Source organism: Suricata suricatta, chromosome 12, assembly GCF_006229205.1.
Source record: "Suricata suricatta isolate VVHF042 chromosome 12, meerkat_22Aug2017_6uvM2_HiC, whole genome shotgun sequence".
Taxonomy (NCBI): Eukaryota; Metazoa; Chordata; class Mammalia; order Carnivora; family Herpestidae; genus Suricata; species Suricata suricatta.
Window position 1 is genome coordinate 39,277,012 of NC_043711.1, and position 27,791 is coordinate 39,304,802.

At 44.3% G+C, this 27,791-nt stretch overlaps 1 protein-coding gene and 1 long non-coding RNA gene across 8 annotated transcripts in view; one reads left to right on the forward strand and one right to left on the reverse strand.

Annotated features, from left to right (window-relative positions):
- Positions 1-2,706, forward strand: part of LOC115274941 — a 59,928-nt gene extending 57,222 nt beyond the window's left edge. Inside the window, exon 7 of the long non-coding RNA XR_003901336.1 lies at positions 1,167-2,706. This is a non-coding gene — a long non-coding RNA (uncharacterized LOC115274941). The remainder of the gene's footprint in view (positions 1-1,166) is intronic.
- ITPR1 (inositol 1,4,5-trisphosphate receptor type 1) overlaps positions 1-27,791 on the reverse strand; it is a 324,913-nt gene that overhangs the window by 39,753 nt on the left and 257,369 nt on the right. For all 7 annotated transcript variants that reach the window (XM_029918487.1, XM_029918486.1, XM_029918483.1 and 4 more), the window contains 8 exons: positions 24,403-24,603; positions 22,768-22,878; positions 20,579-20,674; positions 17,958-18,080; positions 16,818-16,922; positions 14,029-14,221; positions 7,459-7,581; positions 1,760-1,935 (listed from right to left, as the gene is read on the reverse strand). In XM_029918487.1, coding sequence (XP_029774347.1) covers positions 1,760-1,935; positions 7,459-7,581; positions 14,029-14,221; positions 16,818-16,922; positions 17,958-18,080; positions 20,579-20,674; positions 22,768-22,878; positions 24,403-24,603 — 1,128 coding nt within the window. The remainder of the gene's footprint in view (positions 1-1,759; positions 1,936-7,458; positions 7,582-14,028; positions 14,222-16,817; positions 16,923-17,957; positions 18,081-20,578; positions 20,675-22,767; positions 22,879-24,402; positions 24,604-27,791) is intronic.

Below are 27,791 nucleotides of genomic sequence, written 5' to 3' on the forward strand. Positions count from 1 at the left end.
TCCGCATGACTTCATTTGAGTTGGTTGCCTCATTCTTTTCCTAGTCTTGTGGGACTGAAGATGTGGCACTGTCATCGCCCGTCAAGACAGTCATACCTTCTTGGCCTGGAGAAGAGGCCCCAGCACAGGGCTCACCCAAGGTTTTCTGGGCTGAGGCTCGGCTGCCATGCCCACCACACATCAGTGTTTCCTTTGCAGCTCTGGCATCATCCCTGCCGTCCTGCTTCCACACTGTCACCAAGGCCTGGGCTTGTCACACCTAGTCGAAAGCTGGGGGTCCCAAGTGGTCCACCTGCCTCCAGTCCTGCTCGCTTGAGTCCACATCACAAGCCACTACTTGAGGGCATTTTTCCAAGAATACTTCTTTGTATGTACCATTTCTTTGCTCAGAAAAACTTGAGTCATTTCCCACTACGGGGAATAGAGTTTCCCAACCTATATTCTACCACACTAATTCCACGTGATCCTTAAAATGTGGGCAAGTTTAGGAAACACAGATACACTGTTTCTCTTTCTTAGAGATTAACCCTTATCATGCATGTTAAAGTCTCTCAGAGATCCTAGAGTAAAAACCCTTTAATTTTGTTTAATGCAGCCTCTCCCTCACTGATCTGATTATGGAACCCCCTTTTCACCTAAGATTTATCAGCTTGGAACATGCTTTGGAAGCACTGAGCTGAAGGATGAGGCCCAAGGGCATTCAGTGCTCTGGTGTCAGGTACCAGGATCAGGTCCCACGTGTCCCTCCCTGAACCAGGTAGAGGTGGGCTCCAGGGCCGGCTGCCTCTCGAAGAGTGTCCCGGGCCTTCTTCCCCACTGCTCAGGCCTGTGGGCCTTCCAGAAAACGCTCTTCTCCATCCCTACTTTCTGGCCTACCATTGCCATTCCTCACAACAGAGCTGCAACCCTGCCTCATCCCCTGGAGCTCACTGGCTCGAAGTGGTCCCTGCTCGCCTCATGTCCTCGCTGCCTCTGCCATCTGAATGCCCATTTGGAGACATTTACTGCTGCATCGAATTACTATATTAATCTTACTTTGTTACATCACTTCCATTTGTGTACGGTGACCTCAGCTTCCTTATATGATCAGGGCAGAAACCTCTGGAAAGCAGTTTCGATCCCCATAGTGCTTCACTGTGTCCAAACTTTCTGCTTCTGTTCACCAGGAAACCTCTCCGATTTATGGTCCTGGGTCAGCTGTCTCCACTTCCTAAGAAGTCACCCTGCAGGGTCAGCTGGCATCAACTACAGTGAAGGAGCACCTGCAAATGTCACCAGTGGCTTTGAAAAAACGGACTCTCTCCTCACCTCCTTACCTGCTCCACTTCTGTTTGAACGGTTCCTCCTGCCTCTTCTCTTGGTTCTGCATGGCGCTCACAGAAGTGGGTGTGTGGTATTAATATTTGATCAGTTGATTCACCCTGGCTAAAATCTCCCATCCCAGCAAACCTATGACCCGGCTGGGAGGACTCATGTGCATCTCAACTGCTCTCCCTTTGCCTGCCTTCCTTCTGAGAAGGATCTTCCCTAAAAAGGAGACCGTCGATGTCCAGATAATAGATTAAGAGGTTCACTGTACCATCAGAAGGTTAAGAGGGAGATGTCCACCCACACCACTCTTGTTTCTGCCATTTCAACAGTTGACCCGAACAGTGTCTTTCAGCCCTGAAAGCAAAGGCCAAGATTCTGGGAGCCAGAATGGGAGGAATTCCTGTTTGCATGTAAACAAGCAAGTGGCTATGAAGCTATTCATACTTACATTGAAAGCTCCTAGAAGAAACAACGTCGGTTGTAATCCAACTGAAAATATCAACCGGAGAATTGTGGAAGCAATTAAGGCCCGGATGCCATGCGGCTTGGGGAGGGCAATGACAATGGCCAGAGAGATGAGCATGGCTGTCCACAGCAGTCCTGACCAGTGTGGCTCCAGTGTTCCTGGAAACACAAGGCGGGGCTCTCAGAGATCAGCGTTTCACCAAGTAAGAGGCGACAAACCAGAATGGGTGTAATGACACTTTCTTCAACTAACAAACTGGCCTTATTGTCCAATCTCTCATCTCCAATTCTGTGCCCCAGACATACCCCATCAACCCATGTCTTCTCCCTTTCCCGTTCATCTCAGGTCTTCATTGAGATATCAACTCTTCCCCACGACCTTCCTCTTCAGAGAACTATGCCAGGGGCCCCTCCCTCTGTGTTCTCAGTCCCCATCCTGGTCATCCGTATACCACACTATGTTTCTGGGTATCAGTTTACCTTTCTCTCCCCTCTGCCCCTACGCTAAATGCCCCCCAACCAGGTTCCAAATTCCCTGAGGGAAGCACTGGGCACCCAGGCGGCACTCATCAGATGAATTTGTTCCATCAATAAAACCTATACATGTCTCCCATTTCACTCTTCAGGAAGATGAACTGTAAGCCGCAACTTCTAATTTCTATTAAAAGTATGCAAAGGAAAATTGCAGGTCCCCTGCCTGAATCAGATTTCTTCAAGGGAAGAAGGAAGGCAACTTCCGTATCATTAACATCATCCTACAATTAGATTATCCTTGTAGTCAAAGAGCTTATACCAGTTTTTGTCATCTCTTGCTATTTCAAGTTCTATTTAGAGTGTCCCACGAGACGGCTTAGTTATATAACGTGAGCCAACATGGCTAAAAATACAGTTCTGTAAAACACTCATTAAAAAAAATAAAACCCTATTTCAAATGCTGTCACATTTTGAGTCTCCTTCAGATGTAAACAAGCAGCACTACATGATTAAGGCCGCTTATATAAAGGACTTTCACTTCTCCAGAACTGCTGGGAGTGAAGCCCCACCCAGGAAAGAGCCACGCTTGCGAGTTACAGCTCTTCCAGGAGCCTGCTGGCTGCCCTAGTTCATTCTGTCCGTGCCCACCGAGGCACTTCTCTCGAAACTGTTCCCCCACTCCCCTCTCCCCTTGTGACATCCTTCAAAAAGAAAACCTGATTAGAAAAGGGCACAGAGAGGCAGAAGCTTTTAGGAAATTTAGGAAGGCATGGATACTGAGGCATGTATCACTTCCTGCGTGTGTAACAGGGGTTAGGTATCACAGTAAGCTCTTTAAATTGATTATCATTTATTGGATCCTCCCATCCAGCTTAACAATGATCTTCACTTTACCCTGGAGGAAACCGAGTCTTGCCTTACATGTCTTGCCTAAGGTGACAGAGCAAATGGCGGGAGTCTGTAAGCCTCTAAAGTTGATGGTCCTTAATAGCCAATTAAAAAAAACCCACATAAAACCCATCGACTTTATGCTTATAATGTGATGAGTTTCGGCAGTTTATAAAGTCATAGAACCACATGTAACTGCCAACACAATCAACATATCAACATTTTTACGACCCTAACGGGTTTCCTTGTGCTCTTTGTGGTCGCCCCGTGCCCACCCCAACACAACCACTGATCTCCCTTCTGCCACTAGAGCTGTGCATTCTCCAGAATTTCATAAAAATGGAAACATAATCATATTAGTAGGTAGTCTTTTTAATTCTTTCATTTAGAAAATTTTTACGATTCAGTCAGGTTATTTTGTGTATAAGTATTCTGTTCTTTCTGTTGGCATAATATCCCATAATATGGATATACCACAATTTATTTATCCACCCAACAATTAATGGATATTTGTTGTCACCTATTTGTGTTATTATAAATAATGTTACTGGGAACATTCTATCTACCTTTTCAGTATTTTTTATTGTAGTCATTCTAGCAGGTTTCTAGTGGTATGTCATTGTACTTTTCATTCACATGTCTCTGACAACTACTGATGTTATCTTAAAAAATTTTTCTTTCTTTTTTTTTTTTAACATTTATTTATTTTTGAGACACAGTGCATGAACATGGGAGGGGCAGAGAGAGAGGGAGACACAGAATCTGAAGCAGGTTCCGGACTCTGAGTTGTCAGCCTGGAGCCTGCCGCAGGGCCCAAACCCATGAATAGTAAGATCACGACCTGAGCTGAAGTCAGATGCTCAATTCACGAGCCACCAAGGTGTTCCCCCTTAAAAAAAAATTTTTTTTTAACATTCGATGTTGTGTATCTTTTCATGTGCTACTGCCCATTCTTTTGTGAAATATCTGATCAAATCTTTTGCCCACTGTTTTAATTGAGTAGTCTTTTTATTACTGAATTGTTAACAGTTTTTTATGTATTCTGAATATAAGCCTTCGGTCAGATATATATTTTGTATATATTTGCTCCCAGTCTGTGTATCGATTTTCATTTTCTTTAAGTGTCTAATCACCATCTGGGTGCCTGGATTTTCATTTTCTTTAAGTGTCTGATCAGGCTCAGATCATCATCTTGTGGTCTGCAAGTTTTGAGCCCTGCATCAGGTTCTGTGCTGACAGCTCAGAGCCTAGAGCATGCGTTGGATTCTGTGTCTCCCTCTCTCTCTGCCCCTCCCATGTTCACGCTCTTCTTTCTCTTTCTCAAAAATAAATAAACATTAAAAAAATTTTTTAATTAAAGAAATTCACCATTTTAACTGCCTAAAGATCTCAGCATAATAAATGGGACCAGTACAGTGGATGTACCCAAATCCTGAAGGGGCCAAAATAAAAACCTGTTGTCTCCCAACTATAAAAGCAGTGTTAAAAAATGCTAGATTTTAAAAAACCAATTATAGAAAGACATCTTTAAAACAATTGGAGAAACATGAATATGGACAGGCTATTACACGATTTACTGTTAGTTCTGTTAGATATGATAATGTTATGGTAATTATACATATTTTGAAATATTCTTAGAAGTTAGAGATGCACACTGAAATATTTATGGGCAAAACAACAAGATGTCTAGACTTCTTTAAAATCTTTCAAAATACAGTTGGAGAAGAGATGAAACAAGATTAACAAAATGTTGGTAGTTGTTAAAGCTGGGTTAACAGATACATGGCAGTGTATTAACTGTTACTATTTGTCTAACTATTTGAAAATATCAAAAATGAGAAAGTTTAAGAGACAGTACTATATTTGCTTTGATCATCATAGCATGCTCACAAGTTCAGTAAAAAATGTGAATCTGCCCAGGTTTCATGCTTTCCAAAGGCTGTGTGACTCATCAGTTCTGAAATAAAGGGGGAAAAGGATACTTTTGAAAAGGAGCTTTTAAGGCCACCAGTATTCTTGGCAGCCTGAGGCCTAAAAAGCCACAGAGCCATTTTAGCATTCATAAAAAGGGGGACATTCAACTGTGACATTCTGGAAATCCTAGTTCGGGAATTCAACATGAACAAATACCGATCTCAAAGAAATACTTTCAGGTAACCAACCCGACCTTATTTTGAGGCAGTGCTAATGCAGCCCTCCTCTTGAAGATGGTTAGCAGTGAGTATAGAAATGCCCCCAACATGTCTTACACAAGAGAAAAATAAATCTCTCTGAGAGTGAACTGATGTGTTTGAGGCGAGCTCAGTCACTGTATAATGGAAAAGGCTTCCTGAGGTCAGATGAATCTCTTCCTTCCCTGGGAGAGCTAATTATGCTTTCCGTTTAATCCATCCACATGAGGTTTCTAAGGCCCACGCTGCCAAAACAGAGAGTATTAACTACTACACACCAGCCAGATCACCAAGATAGAGTTGGAAGGACCTTTAACAATCATCTCATCACTGGGTCTTGAACTTGTATAGGTGGGAAACAGGATGCCCCAGAGATCCTGATTGGGTCAACCACTATTTTTCCCTGAACTATACAGGAAATTCCCAATTCATGCAGAGGTTTCACAACTACTGACTGGATCAATTTAAGTACCTTTTAATAGGAGAAGGAAGACTAACTGAAGCTGCCACTCAGAGATTCTGGACTTTGTAAATCAAGTATTTCACTGGATGAGGCTTGTCACAGAAGAGGAGGGGAGCTTTCAAGGGCCTTTACCTCACACAAGGCCCTGAATATTTCCACAAATGACCAGTGAAGAAAATTGTCAAGGTGTATAATAAAAATTGATTTTAAATATTTTTAAAGAAATGAGGAATAAAGGAAAACACATTCAAAGTGATGGTTAAAGAATTGGTTATGATGAGCATGATGACTTTCCTAAGATGGAAAGCGGGCTAGGCTCTATCACTCTGAGTATTGTGTGCTCTTACCTCTGCTGACCGGCAGCCTGGCTGGGCACACGCCCCCTCGAGAAAACCTTGTAGTGCTGTGGACCTGCAGAATCTTTTCACATAGGGGTGCCTATGATCCCTAACAGGGCATTTAAAAGGAAAATACCCCCAGGCTTGTGTTTAGGTAGTGCTTTTGGGGGGAAAAATCACTCAAACAAAGATTTCAATGTAACTGAAGGCTAAGCAGAAAAGCTAACTCCTCAAGTGGCTATGTTGGATATCTAAGCATCACAGAACATGTCATCACTTTCAAAATGACCTTAAAAAGACTTGCAGTATAGACATGTTGTCTCATTGTGTCTACAAATCTGCATTATTAGGCTCAAGAGCTAAGCCTGGAGCTGCTCTACTGTTTTGGTGTCTTACTTTTGGGCTCTTTATTCCCTATATTTCACAAAAGGCGGCTACTGGTCAGTGTTTACATATGGATGTTAGATATCTGCCAGGTAGATCTGATGAAAAACGTGGCAGAGATGGAGACCTCTCAAGAGGCTGTAGAGGGTATTAGAAAAGGGGCCATGAATGTGTAAGAGGAGAGGGGCTTCTGCTGGGCCCCAGAACCCCACAAGTGTGAATAACTCTAGAATGCTGTCAAGCAAATGGAGGAGTCACAAAGAGAAAAATGGCCCTCCTGACTTGTTTGTCTGTTCTCAGAGAATGATGCAGAATGCACACGGCAGGGGACTGGAAGGAGAGAGGGGGCAGGGGGGGGGATGCCCATGAAGATCATGTACATGTTTTACTACATGAATGATGGCATGCAGCTCTTAATAGCCTAACCATCTAAGGAGGTGCATACAGTCTTTAGTCATTCAAGGCCTGTCTCTTCAAGCCCCTTGACAACAACAACGACAACAAAATTCCAGACATGCCTTACAAATTCTTTAGCCTGAAATTAATTCTCTAAGTATGGTATGGGGAAAATCATCTACTGGACTGAACAACAAAATGTCTATGTTTTAGGGTTAGCTCTGCCACTAGCTAGCTGTGCAGCTTTGGTTAAATCTCTCAACTTCTCTGAGACAAGAGTTTCCCAATATATAAAATAAGGAGGCTGACTGAGACTGTTTCTTACAGGTTTCAGAGGGTACAGCTTCTTCTCTTTCTTTCCCAGTAGAATAAATGTGCACACAATATTTATATTGTTTGTGCGATTTAAAACTAAATCTGTGGTAAAAGCTTCAATCTCACTTTGCTTGAAAATGGGTAACTGAGATCCCATAATATTGCACCAATACTTCCAGGAATTGTATTTAAGATGCAAGTCATAACCTTCCTGCTGCTTCTAGTAGTTTTTTGAAATAAAAAATATGGGTACCTCCTCGGACTCCTTTAAATGGGTAGAAAAACGCCACAAGCAGGTTCATCAGGACAGCCAGATTAAATGAAATGCTGCTCCAGAAAGACATGTTGCGGGCACACCAGTACAAAACGGGCTGGGCTGTGAAAACAAAGACCAGACCATGTAAGGTTTGAAGTCAGAAAGCTGGGAATCCCACTTGGCCCTTCCTCCAGCTCTGCCCCACAAGCCCACTTTTTGTTCCCAGTTTTTACCACAACAGTAAAAAAATGATCATTTGTTTTGAGGTTGACTCATAGGCTCACAACGACATCAGATTGGTTTATTTCTGTTTGGAGTACTTACTGGAACAGAAGATATACTTGGCGACAAGGAAGTGAATAAAAGGAGAAAAGTTGGAACATCTAAAAACCCTGCATGCCCCAATCAACACCACCAGTTATGGAATCTGGGGTTGTCCAAAGTTCATGCACTGAGTCTTCAATCCATCACTGAATCTGGGACTAAAGGAGATGCTCAGAGAGACCCAAGAACTTAATCAGTCTTTGAGAAGTGGGGCTCCAGTTGGAGGGAGCATTCAGAGTTGGCCCAGCTGGGCTCCAGATTAGGGCGGCTAACACTTCCACACTCCTCTCTTGCTCAAAATCCTCCACTAACTCAGATCCTTTTCCTGACATTGAGCCATCTGCCATTTTCCTGAAGTCTAATGATCACACCAGGGGCAGGGTGCTGGGGAAGGAAGCTGCTGACTGGGGAGTGAGCAGCAGAGCTCCCATTCCCAAAGGCTACATAGAGAGAGGATGTGGTACCAAAGTCATCACTAATAGGCGAGAGACACTTTCCATACTGCTACCATTTTTTACAGGCAATATCACACTGGCTAGACACACTCAGCATTAGAACAGGCCTTTGGCCACATGGTGAGTGGTGATGCTTCCTTTCCCCCCTGAATTCTTATCCAGTAGTGCTTTATGCTTAGGACGATGTTCAAATATAGATGTGTAAGGAATAATTTCAGTCTCCATGCCAGAAGCAGAGTTTCCAAAAGACAGACTCATTCAACATTATCTCCCTCCAAACAAGTATGGCGTATGGAAGAATGGGTCTCTATGGTGTGTTTCTCTTTCCCAATGAAGTCATCATTTAACTTTAGGACAGCAGCCAATGATAAATCCAATGGCCCTATAATGATGCCTAGAGTAGCAGCCAACTCTTTGAAAGCTTCTTTCCAAAATAAAGTTATGCCACAATTAAACAGAGCCGTGGGTAATTTAATAATTGCTCACTTCATGTTTGTACTTGGAAACAGGATATGTTTCCAAAGTCTACAGTTTTGGGGCTACAAGCACCATCTAGTTTAAAATCTTTCATTTTACAAATGAGGGAAACTGAGGCCCACCAGGGAGTGGAAATTATGGAGGAGATATCATCACCTGGGCCAGTGATCCCTTGGGGCTAGTGACAAGGACAAAAATAAGTGGCTCATGTCAACATTCAGAAGAGGAGCTGACCAGGATTCAGTCAACCTCCAGTAACAATTAACTATTTTTTTAAGCAAATTGGTGAAAGCAATTTAAGATGAGAAATCACCTGCTCTGGAAACAATAGCTACTGGTGTTTCTTCTGGGACCGAAGCCCACTTCTGATCTGGATAGATAAGCTCCAGAAGAGATGGGTGGCAAGAATGGCAAAGGGTTGGTAACGGTTGAAGCTGAGTGGTGGGTACTGGGAATTTATAACGTCCTTTCCACATTAGCATATATATAAAAAGCCTGTATGAAGTCAAAGAAAAATAGGAAATGGCAAAGCTCAGTGATGCTGTATGTAAGCCAAAACTCTCTTCAGGGGGTCTCTCAACATCAAATGTAAGAGTAGCCCTGTAGGATGCTTTAATTTAATTGTAATAAGCAACCCTCAACTATGGCATATAGTTCACAAATCATGTATTTACAAAGCTAACTACTTGAATTATAGTATCACTCTGAATATGATGAATATTTAGTCCTTCAAATCAACTGTCTATCCAGGTGTGAAAAGATACTTAGAGACCAACCGTGACATACTCTGTCTTCTATTTCCAATGATAGGTGAAACTTTGACCCCATCTAACTTTCCAGAGTCTTTCTTCTCCAGCTTCTCTTCCCCAGATAGGCCACCTTTACATTCCAGTCTAGTGGTGGCTCCTTGAATGCATGTGGCCTGTCCCCTTGACAATTCAAAAATATGGCCACAAAGTCTTTGACGCTCTCCTCTTCAAGGGGTGCAGCTTAATTCCGTTACCCTTGAGTGTGGGCTGGACTTAGTCACTGCTTCTAAGACAGGACAGAAGTGAGGCGTATGTTTCCTGAGACTAGGTCCTCCTCTCTCTCCCCTCTGTCATGTGTTCTGAGGAAACCAACCACCATTTTGTGTAGAATGTGAACAGTCCTATAGAGGGGCCCACATGGAGAAGTGAGGCCTCCGAACAACAGCCATGAGAGTGAGCAGAGAATTGAGTCCTCCAGGTCCCTTAAACATTCAGATGAGGAGGGCCTGGCTGCCAACTTGACCATGACCTCATGAAAAATCCTGAGTCAGAACCACCCAGCTTAGCCACTCCCAAACTCTGGACCTGAGAAACTATGAAAAAATAAATATTAACTGTTTTAAGCCACTAAGTTTTTTTGTTTTTAAATTTTTTTAATGTTTAGTTTTGAGAGAGAGAGCGAGAGCGTGCACGCAAGAGCGAGCGTGAGAGTGAGAGAGAGCGCACACAAGCAGGGGAGGGGCACCAAAAGGGAGACTCAGAATCTGAAGCAGGCTCCAGGCTCTGAGCTGTCATTGGGGCCTGAACACAAACCAGAAGATCATGACCTGAGCCAAAATTGGATGCTTAACCAACTGAGCCACCCAGGCATGCCCAAGCCACTAAGTTTTGAGGTAATTTATTATACAATATAATGCAACTAATGTACCTTGTGTGATGGGAGAATACAAGCCCCACCCACCCACCCCTGCCACCAGTATGTCCACATCCTAATTTTTGGAGTCAATGAATATGTTACCTTTCATGGGAAAAGGGACTTCACAGATGTGATACAGTTAAGGATCTAGAGATGGGGAAATTATCCTGAATTATACAGTGCGCCCAAACAATCACAAACATCCTTACAAGTGAAGGAAGGGTGTGCCAGAGGCAGGGTCCTACAGTGTGAGCAAGGCTCTCCTGGCTAGGTTGGCTTTGCATATGGAGGAAGAGGCCAAGAGCCAAACAACGCAGAAGCCGCTAAAAGCTAGAAAAAGCTAGAGCCTTTAGAAGGCAGGCAGTCCTGCCAACACTTGATGTTTAGCCCGATGAGAACCTTTGTACATTTCTGGCCTCCGGAACTTTAAGATCATAAATGTATGTTGTGGTAAGCCTCCAAGTCTGTGGTAATTTGTTTCAGGAGCAATAGGAAATGAATACACCTTCCCTCTCCCCAAACTCGCAGGCTTGGGTTTGTCCAAGTCCTATCTATCCTCCCAGATGCTATTCAGATCTTGTCTTTTCTTAGAAGGCTGCCTTTCCCATACTTCACGGCGTGTTGCTGCTTAATTACAGCCCTGCTCATTGTCAGGCGGCTCAACTACAGCCACTTAAAAAGATGCCCTTGTTGCCCGCAACCCATCACATAGTAGGTTCACACAGGAAGGAATCAGAGCTTACACAAGATGAACCCCTCTCTGTACTTTATAGCATGTTTTCTACTTAGTACCGGTAAAAGTTGGCTGATATACCTGCACAATAAAAAGACAGGGTGCTGCGATCCCATTTAGGCACACCCGTCTAAATTACTGAATCCTGGGGTATCGCTTGGTAACCCTGTTTCCTAGCCTTGGAGTTTGGGCTGTGCCGGGGGACCTGGACTCCATGGACACACGACAACAGAATTCCCCGGCTCTGTTTGGCGCGATAACCATGAGGGAAAACCCCATGCAGGAAAATGGCAGCATATGTAATCAGGCCTCTGTTTCCTCTTTCACGATCTTCTCATTTTCTTAGCCTAGAGTTCACTTCACTGGGGCTAGGAACTTCAGGAGAAGGCATCAGAGAGGCAAGGGTGGAAAAGGATATGAATGCATCGAAGGGGCTGTGTGTGTGCGTGTGTGTGTGTGTGTGTGTGTGTGTGTGTGGCGCGTGCCCGCATGTGTGTGTTCTGAGAGGAGCAGGGAAGAGGGCTTCAGGAGAGCATAGGAATTGGGTATCTTAAGATTTGCAGAAGAAATTACTAAGCAGCAGCAATCTTGGGCAGACTTGACTTTCTATCTGAGCCCTAGCTACAGATGTACCAAAGATATACAGGTGATTCTGTGATACTTTCAGGAAAGGGAAAAGCAGCTTCATGAATAAAGCAGAAATTTTCTCCTACACATTTATTAGAAGAGAAATAAGCTACTCAGAGAAAAAAATGTATGTCGTTTTAATTGCACTTCTAACGAGTGCGTTTCTCCCTTCCCTAAATATGCGTATCATGTTTAATCTAGTTACTGTTTTCAATTTCTCTCTTACCAGCAGATAGCTTTGAAGCCAATTAAAATCTTTCAGTTGACAACCATAGCTGTGTTTAAGCTTTACTGAAACAAAGGCACACTAAGTAAGAGGAGGCATTAGCTACAATGCAACATAAATCGAGGAATGATGACATGAGCACTCCGCACTCCATGAATCAATCCTCAGTCCCCACTTTCTAGGTGGGGGTCTGGGAGCAGTGAAGTCCTCTGCTCAGGGCCACACAGCCAGTGGGGGCAGAAGCGAAATGGAAGTGAGATTCCCCACCCCTTGGGGCCGAGGTCTTCCTCCCTGGCCGAAGACAACGTCTCCTAAGAGCGATCACAAGGTATCTCTCCTCACCTGAAATGGTGAAAACCCTTCTGTCGGTTCCCAGGCCTCCTGGAGAGCCTATGAAATATTTATGTTTTCAAAGGCTCCCAGAATTGTGGGAATGAATGTATGTGACCAGTCTTAGTAGACCCATACATTGATCAGAGTGAAGTCACAGTTTTATACCTGCTGTGGAAGTCTGGATACATGAATTTAGGATTATCCCTTGAAACAAGAATCACAGACTACCCCAGTGAGCATAAGAGCTGAAGATAAAAGAGTATTAAGTGGATAGGGTCTATGTCTACCTTATTTTTGCTCTGTTTTCTCTGTTCACCCAAGCGTTGTGCTGGGCGGATGTTCCAGGCTACTCATGAGGCTTGAACTGGAGGAGCCTGGGTGAAGCTCGCATGATATCAGCTAGAAGTGCACCCCAAATCTTCTGAGATCCTCTCTAAGGGGGACATGCAAGCTGCTCTCCTAAACCCCTCCTAGCCTCCTTGTCAACACCAAGCATGGGGCTGGATAAGGAATTGGTGTGGCCCACGAAACCTTTTCTCTTTTCCTTCTTCCTCCCTCCCTCCCTTCCTCTCTTCTCTCTCTTTCTTTCTTAAGATTTTGAGTAATCTCTATACCCAAATGTGGGGCTTGAACTCATGACCTTAAAATCAAGAGTCATATGCTCTACTGACTGAGCCGGCCAGGTGCGCCCCAGGAAACACTTTCTAACTTTTAAAGTGCTGGATGATGAGGCAGCCCTTAGAGATGAGCAAGTGTGTGGCGGGGTTGGGGTGTGATGAGAACAGGGCCTCTGGCGGTGTGTGCGCACACCCTCGTGCCACTAGCCAAACCTAGGGGTGCAGGGAGGTAGGGAGAAGCATGCAGTGCAGGCCGGTCCGTTCTGGCTCAAGTTGGTGGGAGGCGGAAAGAGGACAGAAGCTCCCCAAAACTGAGCTCCAATGCTTCTTCCATTCCTGCAGCCCTGCCCCGCAGAAGGAGCCCAAAAGATCACAACTGTAGCTGGAATCCAGGGTTTCAAATAAAAACCTGGCTTCTGACTAACAGACAGAAATAAAGCACAATCATTTCTAAGTTGGTCACAACAGTTGGTGCGGAGTATACTGTCAGTACTGAAGGATCCCATTAAAATCCTAATGAAAACCAGGAGCTGAGAAGCCCTCTGGGACACCCCTATAAAAGTGTTTGAGATGAGTAATTTCTGCCCGACTGGCCAGGCATCACAATGGGACAAGGTGGTGAGCAACGAAGCATCTTATGTGGCAAATGATTCCACTGCCTATAAAATGATGGTAGAGGCTAAAACCCAAGCTACCTGTAAAAGGGAGAGACCAGTGCCTTCAGAGCAGGTGATCTAGTAAATGAGCAGTCAAGCTGGCTGAATTTCCTGCTCACGTGCCCCATCCTGTGAGCTCAAAGCCTGCCTTTTTCTCCCATCTTTTTATTTCCTACATCAAGATACTGAAAAAGGACATTCTGAAAGTCTTCCCTAGAGCTCTCCAATCAAATAAAATCAAACGGTGCATGAAGACTTTTTTGGGGAGGTGTCTCCCTAAGACCACTTATCAGCTACACAGGTATCGGGGTCTTCCCAGTGCTCAGCGGGAGAAGTACCGTAAATTATTCTAGCTCTGCTCTAACTGGAGGCACACCCACCACCGTCAAGCTCGGGTCTCGGAAACCCCAGGAGGGCATCGCTCTGATGTGTTGTGGACGCAGTGCTGACCCACCTCTCAGTTTCTTTTGCCAGTTCATCTCATTGAAGAGGTCCTCGGACCGCAGGAAGAAGTCATTGATCTTGCTGCCTTGTTCATCCCTCTCTGTAGTGTAATATATTCGTAGTTTTGACTCCTTGGTTAGGAATTCACATATGCTGGGCACAGGGAACACAATCTGTTCCATGGTTCGGTCTAATCTGACAATCTAGGGTGGAAAAATAGAGGAGCTTCAATAGTCATTTTCAAAAACCTTTCACTGAGGATCTCTGCAACTGGTCACGAGCTCAGTATTCAAGACTGAATATAATGCAAACCTGTTCTGGAGCCTTCTCAGACTGGGCTGTGTCTTTTAGATTTATAAAAAAAACAGTTTGGGCAAGTCTCCAAGAGGAGTTTTTGTTTGTTGGTTTTTTTAACCTGAGAGTCGTTACTTCTACTGTGATTAACTTTTGCCTCAATTTAAATTGTGTTTTGTGCATAAAACCAAATGAAGTTCTAGGCTAGGGCTGTCCAATACAACTTTCTGTAATGATGGAATGGTTCTCTATCCAATCATCTGCCCTGTGCACAAGCATGGCCACTGGTCACACGTGGACGTTGAGCACTAGCACATGTGGCTAGTGCAACTGACAACCTGAGTATTTAATTTTAATTAAACAGCCACACATGGCTAATGATAACCATACTGGACAGAGCTGCAGCAGACTGTGGTGCAAACCTCCCCTAAATTTCTGATAGCAATATTAGACGTTTTGTTTTGTTTTCCTAAACAGAAACTTAAAAAAAAAAAGAGATTTTTGGTTCATCCAGTTGCATTCATCTATCTCTTATCACAGCATCTATGATGTACAGTGTATGAACCAGCATGGCCATTTAACACTGGTATAGTGTTTACTGTTTTTTGAACCAGTTTTGCTGAGCACCAGCGTGGGCACCTTACAGGTTTTCTCTGTGCCCTTCCTAAACCGGCTCAATCTCCAGACAAGAGGTAGTCTTGGTCAGGACTGTTCAGATTCTAGGACACTATATACAGCCATCGTTCTGGGAAGTAGGGATTTCAAAAGAGGGTGCAGATGGCAGTACATAGGGGCATGAACTCTCTTTTTTCTTCCACCCAAGAAGGTGGAGAAGTCCGGTGAGGGCCAACGCCCTCTACCAGATGTGGTTCTCACTGTCCCAACACTTTTGTTCCCTGACACAACAAGAGAAGTGACTCAGGCCCAGTAGTAGTGGGAACTCTCTCAGACATAAGATAGGTTCCCACAGCCCTACCTCTATAAATTCTGGGAGGCATGATCTTTAAACCAATCTTTAGATTGGTTCCCTAATCTAGCTACAGATCAAGTTACAGGAAGCTTCATGGGCATACTGATTCTGGTCCTTCAGTCAACCACATTTAGCTGGAATTATGGTATGGGGGTTGGTGACTGGATCCTGCCCGCAGGTGAGGCTGCTGTCCTAATAGGCTCAGGGACTGAGTCTGTCTTCTCTTGCTGTCAAGAGCCTGCCTCCTTTGCACAGTTAAGCAGGCTCTGGAATTCCCTAATCTGAAGGAATATGATGTGAGAAGGGTTTCTGCTCTCCAGAGGGAAAGGAGGAAGACACCAGAGGCCTCAGGGCAAGAACTGAGTCCCAGTTCCAGGGATACCCAAGCGAATTTCCAAGAGCAAAGCACTCTATGAGGAAGCCCAGGGAGTCATGGGGATATTTTCTGGCTTTTCCTAGGTAACTTCCTCAGGAAACTGGAGGAAATGAGTGGCTAGCCAAGGGCAGGATTTGAGAACTAGGGACACCACACCCGGCTATTTCTCTCCATCATTTCATATCTGTCCACACCTCCTTTTCAGAAGTCTTACAAATGGGAGTCAGGAAAACACATTCCAATCCTTCCTGACCTCTAACAGGCCTGGGTGACCTTGTTCATGCCTCTGAACTTGATCAGGCGTCAGTCTTCTCTCCAGTGAACCAAGGAGCTCTGATATCCTACACTGCAAACACCTACAGCTTGTCTTTTAAGGGCTCCAGAGGACAGAGCAGGGCTGCCATTGAGCTTTTCCTTGTTAACAATAAATTACAAGTATTTGCCCATGTGCACTGCCATGGTCAACTCGTCAGTAAAATGATACATTTTATTAGGACAGAGCAGACACTTGAGACACTTGATAAGATTATATTCTTAAAAAGTCTCCATCCTGAACATTTCATATGACCCAAAGGGATCTGTCAGCCCTTCAAAAATCTCTGTTCCAGCAATGATCTTGAATGTGTTCTTCTTCCTTAGCTAAACAAGGCACACCATCCCCTACTGCCTAGAGCCTGGAGAGTCTGTGTTCAATGCAGTTAACAAAATGCACCCATTGGCTCTGGGGTCAGCAGGACCTGGATTATAATGGCAGCTCAGTCCCTGCTAACTGGGCAAATTACATACCTCTCCGAATCTTCTTTCGTAGTTTCCCTTTCTGCAAAATGGAAGACGGCCCCATTGAGCTCACAAAGGATCAGTAAGTTATGGGGTGAGTGTGTATGTGTGTGTGTGTGGGTGTGTGTGTGTGTGTGTGTGTTTAATACAGGTCTGACTGTACCGTCCTCTGTGTAAAACTCTCACTCAGTTTTGCAAGGCTCTTCCAGTAAACCCAGACTTCTCGAAAGGGTGGCAGACAGGATTGTGCGGAACCAGGGCCACTGGTGTTTCCCTTTGGACCTTGTGTTGCTCAGATGAATGACTGTGCAAGCCCCAGCACAGGGCAGAGCTCACTGAGGACCCTCTACACAGGCCCGCGCCCAGAGTTCCCTGTTTTTACCTCTATCTGGGCTGTGTGCTTGGCATAAAACTCCAGAGCTTCATCTCCATCCACTTGACCACCAGGTTTCAGCATGGTCTGAAGTTCTTTGTTATGCCGAGCCAGCTAGAACACAAGATCAGAAAATGCGGGAGTCACTGTCACTTTGCGACGGGCACATGCGCGCCCCTTCCCATCCTGTGGCATAAAGAACACATCCTACCCAGAGGCAAGCTGAAGGGCAAAGATGGCAGGAGGCTTGTGGGAGCTCGGCAGAACAGCATGGAGAAAGCTCATGCCCACGTGAGGTCCCACTTTCCCCCAATTTCTTCAGCCACACAGGAGAGAGATGGGGTTTTCTGTACAGCCATATGGGTCTCCATTTAGAACATTCCGAAACCCCCTCAGTGGCAAAACACAGGTAGTGGGAGAGATGCAGGGCAGGAGACGGGTTTCTCTTCTCCTGCTAGCATGTCGTAGCAGGGCATGCCATCCTGCCCGAAACTGTCACTGCTTTATTCCTAAGTCCTCTACCCCAACAAGGTGAAAGGGACAGGAAGCACAGCCTGCAGCAGAGTTACAAGCTGCCCACACACATCAGCAAGCTCAACGCACATCAGCCTCCAGAAAAAGAAAGTATCTTCAAAAGCCCAGCCACTAGGGAAGAGACTTATGAAACAGGGCTTTCTGGTGCCAGGGTAGGAAGAATTACTACAACCCCCACCCCCCAAAAGCAAATGAAAAGAACTCTTAATGACAAGTTAGTTCCCAAAGATTTCTAAATGTGATAGGCGGCAAGGCAGCTGAGGTTTATTTCTTTAGATTGTTAAGATAGACTCATCAATATTTATGAAAAGCCTAAGACTCCTTTCAACTGTCTCCAAACACAGTCATAAACTACCTAAGTGTCAAGGCTCAGTCCGAAGGCTTTTGAGAAACGTGGGGATTTCCAAGGACACGACCCTCCCATGGGAAAGTGGAAGAGCCCTGGAACTCGGTAGAGTGGGTCAGGCTGCCACCAGTACCTGTGAGCCACATCACCATGAATACAAAGAGCCCTAGCTTAAACCCTATGGGAGAAGCTAGCTTAAGCCCACATTCAGAATTCCGGCACTGAAGGCAAAGCTGTGCCTGGCACGGGGACCCAGGGACAGGTCATACCTGATGAGCTAATATGTAGATGTTGTGCCCCACGTTCCTGGGGGAGGCAGCTCCTTCCTCGCCATTTTCTCCATCCTCAAACTCCACTTCGCCTTGCATGTAGGCTTTCTTGATCACTTCCACCTGCAAGAAGAGTCAAACAAAGGAAGCTCACCTTTCAAGGAAGAACCACACAGAACTGGCATTGTATGTATAGTCTCCCCTCTTGGGGCAGACAGTGCTCATTAGGCTCGGCATTTGTTTCCTACCAGGTTTGGACAGAGCCTCGGAATCCTTCCCAACACCGTCATAGTTAATCGCTACCAATCAACTTCCACGGACGTGAGAAATAAAACCCATGTGCTATAACTAGACCAAGAGCTAGTCTGTCCCCTAAGAAGGGGACAGTGGTTATAGAAGCTCCTTGAAACACTAAAATATGACATAAATGTAGACGAGAAGCCAGACTTTTCCTTTCTCCACATTTCCTCCCACCATCCTTCCCCAACCTCTGATCTTTGCCATTTCAAAGGAAAACTAGTAGGAAATCCACTAGCCTTTAGGAATAGCTGGTCAAACTATTATCTCCGGTTCCACATTTTCCCATCTACATTTCTCTGTCCCTACTCCATGTAAAAATAGCACCATTACCAAATAACATCTACTGAGACCTTTTTATGTGCCAAGCACTGTGTTTAGTATTTCAACGTTCTTTTGGGAAATTTAATGCTCATCAACATTTTATGAACTATCAACGATTCCCATTTATTATGGATGAGGAAACAGAGCAGTAAAGAGGTACTCCTGAAGTCACATGGCTAGCGAGCTGAGATTTGATCTTGAATGTGCTACCAGAGGATCCACGCATGTCACTGCCTTCCTGCTCAAAGCACATTTCCTATTGCGTTTCTATACCTGTCTACTGCTCTACCTACCTCAGCGTCTTACCCAGTGCCCAGAGACGGGCTCCTCCTTTCTCAATCCCTCCCTGGGGCTCAACAAAACGCCCTGGACAAAGCAGGGTCTGGCCAATAGTTATCAAATTAAAAAATCATTCAAGATTTAATCAAAGAATAAGAACAAAATGTCTTCAACCCCTAGGTTGAGCTGAAAATTAATAATTTTCTTTAATGATTCATAAGGCATTTCAGCTTCCTGCATTGCCACAAGGCTATGGCCCTGAATTATGCCTCATTATCCAAGACCAAGCATGCAAAGGGCCATATATTTCTGTACTGTCACCGAGTCAGGCCCTGAAAAATAAATTTGGAGAAAAGATCCTGAAGATTCCCGCTCTCTGAGCTTGATTTCCTGTTAGTTCTAATATCACACTGAAAAGACAATGCACTGTGCAGGATGACTGCCAGAATACACATGTATGCACACATATACGTGCAGATGTGTCCTGGACATTAAAGAGTTTCTCTTCTATGTGGATTCTTAGAACCTTGTTTGTTCTAGCAAGCCTTGAACTCTTCCTATGAGCTGGGAATGATGTTCTCCAACCACAAGGGGGCATCCCAGGGGCCGGTGGCACCCATGGCCCTGGGTACTGACATTAACCCCATCAAGACAGGGGAGTGCTGTTGGTCCATTAGAGGTGAAATGGGGTCTCTGCGAAGTTACTCTGTCCCTACTCACAAAGGATACCTTGGGCTCCCCCCAAGTCCCAGTTACGTAAGTTGTTATGTAAACTTGGGGAGAACGTCCATCTCAGGCTGAGAACTCACTCCTGACCTCAGAGATCAAAGAGCTGGGCTCACTGTTAACTCTATTTCAAGGAATACATGAAGGGACTTTAGCCGGCCCCAGCACACACAGGTCACCAGGAGACAGAAAAGTTTTAGTGCCCTCATTTAGTTCTGTCAGTTACAGTTTGTGTGGGAAGAAGTCCAAATAGAGTTCTCTCCTCAGCCCATCTCATGGTCTCTGAGAGCTGCCTGTCTCACAGGTTGTAGTGCTAACCCCTGCCCTGGAAAGTCACAGCCCCTCGTGAATATCACCCAGCAAAAATAAACAAGATTTTTTTTCTTAAAAAAAAAAAAAAGCCTTTGAAACATCAGCTCCCAACAAGCACTGTTCTGTTGCCCAGACTACTGGCAGCCAGAAGAGATGGGGATTCTCTAGCTCTGGACAAAGTCAAGGCACAGAGGGCAGCAGTGAAGGAGGAAGGAGAGGAAAGGAGCTACAGGTCATGGAGGGCACCAAGCGCTGTGCTAAGGGCCTGATGCCAAGTGTCTCCTCTTATCTTCAAGACAGCCCTTGGGGTTGTGTGACATTATCATCTTCCTTTTAGGGATGAGGAAACTGTGGCGCAGAGTAGACAGGTGCCTGCCCCAGGTGACCCAGCAGAAAGGGAGAGCCAAGCCCCCAGATGGCTCACTGCACCATCTCTCAGGAGGGACGGCAGGTGAGGGTGACTGCCACAGGTGGCATGCAGCAGGGACAGTGCAGTCGCCACTTACTCGAAGCAGTATTTCCCTTCTCTAGCCGAGTTGCAGACCCGAATCCAATGTCCTCTTTATACTTCTGACCTGTGGCATCTTTAAGAAAGCTCGAGGAAACAGGCTCCCTTTCTGCCACAGAGGGTGTTCTGACCGTCTGCATGGAGTCACAGCCAGGGGACCAGCCATCCAACTCACCAGTTCCTTCGGCCTCATGTTGTAAAGTATCCGCTCTGCATTTTCACTGTCGTGTCTGCTCTCCATGATGGCCAGCAGCAACTTGGAAGCATTATTCTAATTGGACAAAGAAAGGGAAGAGGAAATGGAGAGGAGCAGCTTGGGAGTGGGGGTTGGCCTGAATGTGTGTGCCTCGTCTCTGGAAGCCCTGCATCCTGGCTACATGGACGTTTTATCCCACGGAAGAGCCACGGGGCTAGAACAGCAAATACCACCTGGATGAGACCGAGAATGTGCCACTGCAAACCCTGAAACCATGCCTGTGGAATCTGATTTGGATCAAAGAAGAACATGTTTGGGAATAGTTTCTCCCTAATGCTACCTGACCTAAGTCCTGGTGGAAATTGGATATATATTTTTTAATGTTAATTTATTTTTGAAAGAGAGAGAGAGAGAGAGAGAGAGAGAGTCAGTCTAGGTGGGGGGAGGGGCGGGGTAGAGGACAGAGGATCTGAAGCAGGCTCTGTACTGACAGCAGTAAGCCCGATGTGGGGCTCAAACTCATGACCAGAGCCAGAGTTGGATGTTCAACCAGCTGAGCCACCTAGGTGCCCCTAATTGGAAATTTCAGGGTCTTTGGGTATATGTTGGCACACTCGTGATGACTGTGGTCAGAAAGAACTTGATATATAGACCCATGAAGCCTTTAGGGCATGTGTGGTTATAAACCTTGTTATTCAGCCTTGCAAGGCAGGCAATTAAAGAGATTCCTCTTTTTAAAAAAAGAATGCTATCAGCTCTCATAACCCCCAATATTATAATTGGAGCACAGCTGACACAGTTAACAAAAGTGACCCAAAGGAGGGCCATATGTACACCAAACCATAATTTCCCATTAGTCAAAGCTTTCACGTGCCCACATCCTGCACTTCTTGGCTTGACCTCATTTTAGGGCCTGAGGCCTAGGATAACCTGTATGCTTCTTTGGGTACAGGATCGGAAAGTTCTTGGTGTTCTGTGTAAAGAGGAGGCAGTAGTTTTTTCCTTCCTAAGCACAGGCCACAGCAATTCAATCAGGATGCTGTGCTACCAACTGGTAGCTTTTCAGAGCACACATATTTCTATCATAATCCACAGATTACCAGATTAGTTGAAAAAGTCACTGAAACATTGATCATCAGCATATGAAATTCTGTTCATTTCAGGCTCTCATCATATATGTTCTAATAAATGGGAGCTAGGCCCATGAACTTTGGTAATGTTCAAGTCAATTCTACAATACAATTTGTCAAAGAAAGTAAAAATAGCTCACCAACAAAAAATCCATTTAAATCATACACCCAAATCAACTATCCGTTTGGATTCTCAGCTCTAAAGACTAAAGGAAAAATAAAAAATAACTGTGAAATTCCTGTGGGCTTCTGTGTTAACATCTTCCCTAATGACCTTTCTTTCCAATGACATTGTTTATGCAATCAATACAGATCAGTTTTTCACCTGCAGTTCTAGGCTCTTCTGTGGTGATGACAAGAAGCTCCCTGTTTCACATGGGCATATGACTGAGGACAGATCTCAACATGCCCCAACATGGGAACAGTTAAAAAGGAAATGTGCTCAGTGAGGTCAACACATTTTGAAATATACCTTAGACACCAAGACAGGTTGCAAGTTCAATCTTTGGACTCTTTAAGAATCTTCGGAAGCTGTAGGTACAAATGAGGGTTTTATTTTGTTTTTTTGGGGGGTATGCTTAAGAAAGCAGCATCAGAAGTAGTATCCTGTCTTTTTAATTAAAAATATTTTAATGTTTTATTTTGAGAAACAGAGAAACACAGAGCATGAGAAGGAAGGGGTAGAGAGAGAGAGGGAGACACAGAATCCAAGGCAGGCTCCAGGCTTTAAGTGGTCAGCACAGAGCCCGACATGGGGCTTGAATCCATGAGCCATGATATCATGACCTGAGCTGAAGTCAGATGCTTAACCAACAGAGCCACCCAGGTGCCCCAGTAGTATCCCTGTCTTAAGACAGTCTTTGGAGGGCAAGACTGAAGTTCTGAATTTCAGTCAGAACTTACAACATGGATCATTCATTTCGTCCAGAAGAACTGTCTGTATTTAGTTTTGTAACACTGACCATATCACGTGTCGAGGCAAAACACAAAGTGACTATTTTCACATGCTACTGTCTTTTGCTTTCAATTCCTACTTGCCTTCAGTTCCAATACAAGGTCCATCCTCTTCTTTCCCAGAGGATTGATGTCATTAAGGATCAGGGCTGTGATGATGTCAATGCCATTGGATTCATGGGTGGCTATGCAGTTCTGAGAAAACACACACACACAGATCTTTACACAAATGCTGGTCATAAATCAGATGTCAAAAGCCAACAAGCTGAACTGCTATTTCAACACAATGCTTGCCACTCCTAGTAATGTCTCTAGGGGAGAGCTGCAAATTTTCCGTGAGAAAGTGGTAAAAATAAAAGACAGATGAAAATCGCTAGTTTCAGAATTAACAGTAAACAGCAGGAAAGTCCCCATGCACTGTAACTGATAAATTAGTCGTGTCTAATCCAAATAGCACAGTATAGTTGGCTTTTGTTCTTGAGGGAAAATACAGTGTGTGACTGATTCTGAGTTCTGAGCCCTGTTTTCCCCTTTAAAGGTGTGTTCCATTCTCTCTACATCACTCGGCTTTCGTGTTGCAAACTTTTGCTTAAGACTTAAGCCTGGAAAGCAAGTTTCCTGTTTAATTCACACAATACCAAAATTAATCATCTTCCCCCAGGTAAGGTCCCCATTTGCAGCAGAATCCACTCCAGTATGTTCCTTTTAACAGACCCATGTTTGGCAGAAAAGCAAACTTGAGGTTACAAGGAAATTCACTTAGATGTTAGATAAAGCCTTTCCCCCCAAGCCTGTTGTAATGTTTTTTGGTTCCTTTTCATTTTAACTTTGACTATACCATCTGTCCCATCAGTGAACCGCGCAAAGAAAGTGGATCCGACAACAGGCAAGCCTCGTATTTATACCCGACTATGACCAGGTGTTGGATACACAATGGGTTGTCCCTTTTGTAAGGCATTCTTCTCCCCTGAGTGAAGGTCTTGGCCTTGCTCCCCATATAACACAGCATATCACACCGTCCCCGTCTATTGGATTTAGAATGGGAGATTTCCATGTCCATCGACAGCCAGGACAGAGCTCATCTGAGTTAAAAGTCATAATCATCCTAGTATTATCAGTGCAAAAACTCACAAAATTTGCACTATGTCATGGATAAAGGCAACAGTTCTACTCTAACAACTCTTGGGTTCCCCTCCAAAAATCTACTTCTTGAGAGGCAAAAATCAAGACTAATGGGTCGTTCTTTTCTCTGAATGTGGTGTTGAAATCTCAACCAAACATTTTCTCATACTGTTTTCAAGCTGTCTGTGTAGCAAGGCTTCTCTCTTTGAGTAGGTTTAAAACTTTTTCCCTAAGTAGCTTTCCTAGTGTTTAAAATAGAGCCCAGTCTTCTGGTCTTAATTTAACACCAACTTAATTATTTATCTCTAGTCAAGTTAGGTGAGTTTGGATATTCAAACCAAACCAAAGCAAGCCAAGATACATCACACCAAGCATGGAGACCAAGGACAAGCCCTCCAATGCCTGTGGGTTAGGTGAAGTCTTGAAGCAAAATAAAGCACCACAGCTCTTTCTTGACTGCTGGAAAAAAGATCTCTAGTTGTAGTGACTTCCTAGTCCAATAGGCAAATGCTGTGTGACGTCTGACCTAGTTCATGTCAGTGACATTTCCAAAATGATGAACTTTTTTTCCCCACCCCCAAATAAAAATGGAGGTACCTGGTTCTCATGGCATGGTCCTTGACAGTATTCAGTCAGACTTTCCAGGGTTTGGTTGATAAGGGCTACATTCTTTTCGTTTATATAGAGCCCTAGAAGACCAAGACCTCCAGTAGTGCTTCCACAAATACAGTCCAGGAACTGAAGTGTCTCACACACCAAATTGTAGTTGGTCTTGTTATTTTGACAACGAAGGAAGTTCTACCATTGGGCAGTTCCCAGCATTGGGGTTGCAAGGTAGGAGAGAAGAGGGAAAAGGTCATTCACACTGCCATTTTGCTATTATCTAGTTGATCTAGTTTTGCTAGTATCTAATCTAATTCAGGTTGATGTCCTGAGCTGATCAGCAGAGAAAAGCAGCACTGGAGACAAGAGTCAGCCCCCATGATGGTCAACTGTGGACTTGATCTATAGCAGTGGCCACCAAATATAAGAGCTTGTTCTTCAAGGTGCTTTCATATGTGATGCGGGGGTGGAGGGGTCCTTTCTGACAACCCACTCCAGATGCCTAAAGCCTTTCTGAGTTCTCCTTTCTTTTTCTCACTCCAGCCCATGCTCTTCCCAGCAGGGATTAGGTTCAGAGGTATTTGACATTTCAAGAGGCAATGGTTATGTTTAAAAGATGATGGTGTAGTTTAAGCGCTGAATGCCTACAGCCTAGTACTGAGGATGGCTCATCACAAAATAAGGCGTCAGAAGCTGACCTAAGCCCACTGCCATGGCAGGAACCTGGGCTATCTTTTTTTGGCTATTTCCATTCATTATTAAAGGAAGGGTCAGGGATGAGTAAATGTTTGTGTGCTTGTGCAAAGGTGTGCAAATATATGAGCTCCAGTGAAACTGATAATGTTAACAAGAGACATAAGAGCAGGTACTTCCTCAACAAAATCAAGCAAACCACATTCAACCACCTCACAAAGCAGAGTCTATTTTGATGAGGACATTTTGGTCAGAGACTCTTCTTAAAAAGGAGCAAAAATTAACTGCAAATATTCTTTTAAGTTACAAAAGTTATGTTTACCATAGATGACTGGTACTATAAAAAAAGATATGAACAAGAGATGAAATAAATGTCAAAGATACCTTTCATGGGTTAATTCCACTTCTATAAAATAATGACTTCTATTCACAAAATATGTATTGGATGTTCACTATAGCACTATTTATAATAGCGAAGAACTGGAAACAACCTAAATGCCCATCAAACGGGAGTAGTTAAACAAATTATAGCATATCAAAATCATTTAATATTACAATTTAGAAACACCACGCTAGATCCATATCTGCCAATATGGAAAAAAATCTCTAGGACATACTGTTAATAGTTTAAAAAAATGAGAAGGTAAATTAATATGCATACACTGTTCCCATCCAAATATATAGATGAATGACTGGAAAGATACAACCAACCAGTTGGTTTGTTGTCCAAACCAACAATACTTCTCTCTCAGTAGGGAGGTAGGGATGGGGAGAGGGACAATTATTTTTAATAAAATACTTATTTATATCTAAACTTTTATACAAAGACCCTATTCACAAATCCCTTGTATAATTTAAATATAAATGTACAGATTAAAAGCTGGTAACAAAGTTTAATGCTTGACTCATCAAATTAACCATTTCCCCCAGCCCCCTTAACTTTAGTATTTTATGCTCAAGTCTGTCTAACTGGTCTAAAAATTGAAAAATCATCCAGGTCTGGTAAGGAGGCGGAAGAAAAACTGATGATTTGGGACCATGTGGGCTTTCATAAGGTGATTGTTTTTCTAAGGGCCACAGGAAGCCACAGTAGGGCTCCAAAGCCATTCCTCAATCCAGTTCCTCAGGGAAGGTGCTACCTGCTTGAGGGCCTAGCTGAGTCCCTCATCATGTAGAAAGGGATAGAGATATATTCAGGAAGACGATAGAAAATGGCCTGGCTGTCCGAGGCTGAAATTCACAGCATGGCTCTACAGGCCATTTGCCTCTTAAACTCATGTGCCACTGTTCTCCCCATATCCCTCTCTGCTCAGTGATGTCACTGCTCCAATCATGTCCCCTCTCTGCTCAGTGACGTCACTTCTCCCAACATGCTCCTGTCTGCTCAGTGATGTCACCACTATCACCATGCCCCTCTCTGCCAGGCAGCAATGGACTTCTTCCTACTCTTTAAACATTCTTCATTCTCTTCCTTCTGGAGCTTTAGTCATGCTATTCTGTCACTGTCTCCCCATCTGCACCCTTATGACCTCCTCTTCCTTCAGAATGGGGGCCTCAAGTCACTTGTTTCAGGCAGCTTGTCTGAGCCTCCATCCTGAGAGATCAGAGAATGGCACACACCTCTCTTGGCCCTCCTTACACTTTGTGATGTGCTTATAGAGATGTCTGTCAGTTCCGCCCAGAACCATGCTGACAGCATGGGGTGCCTGGCAGCTAGCACAGTGACTAGAGCATGCCAGGTGCTTCATAAACACTGGCTAAAATAATCTGAATTAAATTGAATGGATGGAGGCAAGGAGACCTGGGGAATCTTCAAGGCTGTTATGTTTCAACTCCCCATGAAAACAGTTGGTTGTCCTTTCTTGAAAGCCTCTCCCATAGCTCATGGTTTTTGCAGAGTGTCTAGCCAGAATCTCTCCTTCTGTGGTTCAGATCAATTTCCTTTTGTCCTCTACAAAAACAGAAGTGTGTCACTTACTAGGAGGCTTACAGGGACTCTTTCCAGGTTCAAGGAATAGATCTCACCCTTGTCCACAGCACCCTGCCTTGTTTAGACTAGAAAAGACCTGTTCTTTCTGTGGTCTTCCTTGGAGAGCCAGGGACCAAGTCAAGATGTGTGGATTAAGAAATGAGAAATTTCAAGTCTGTTCTCATACAGGTGTCAGTGGTTAGAGACCTGCATTCCTTAACCCAGGGGAAAAGCAAAGCCAGCTTCTCAGGGGAAGGTTCAAAAGCACAGGCAAAATGGCTCAAGGATATTCCTTCCCATCAAGTTTCTTACTACTGTGACTCAAACTTGCTTTATCTCTACTGAGCATTTACCAACAGGAAAGTTAAGGTTATAAATATGACAAGAAATGCTAGGCAACTTGAAAAGGCCGATTTCTTCTCTCTCAGAGTTTGTCTGCACTTCTTCATACCAGGGAGGCAATAATTCTGTCATGAGAGTGTCTTCTCCTCCCTTTGGTGCACAAGAAAACCCTGACCCAGAGATCCACAATCTGGTCTGGAACACAGCCAACAGGGTGGCGTTCAGAATAGCTGAATCCTCACAAATCAAAACCACACTGAGATACCACCTCACGCCAGTCAGAGTGGCTAAAATGAACAAAGCAAAAGACTACAGTTGTTGGAGAGGGTGTGGAGAGATGGGCACCCTCCTACACTGTTGGTGGCAATGTAAACTGGTG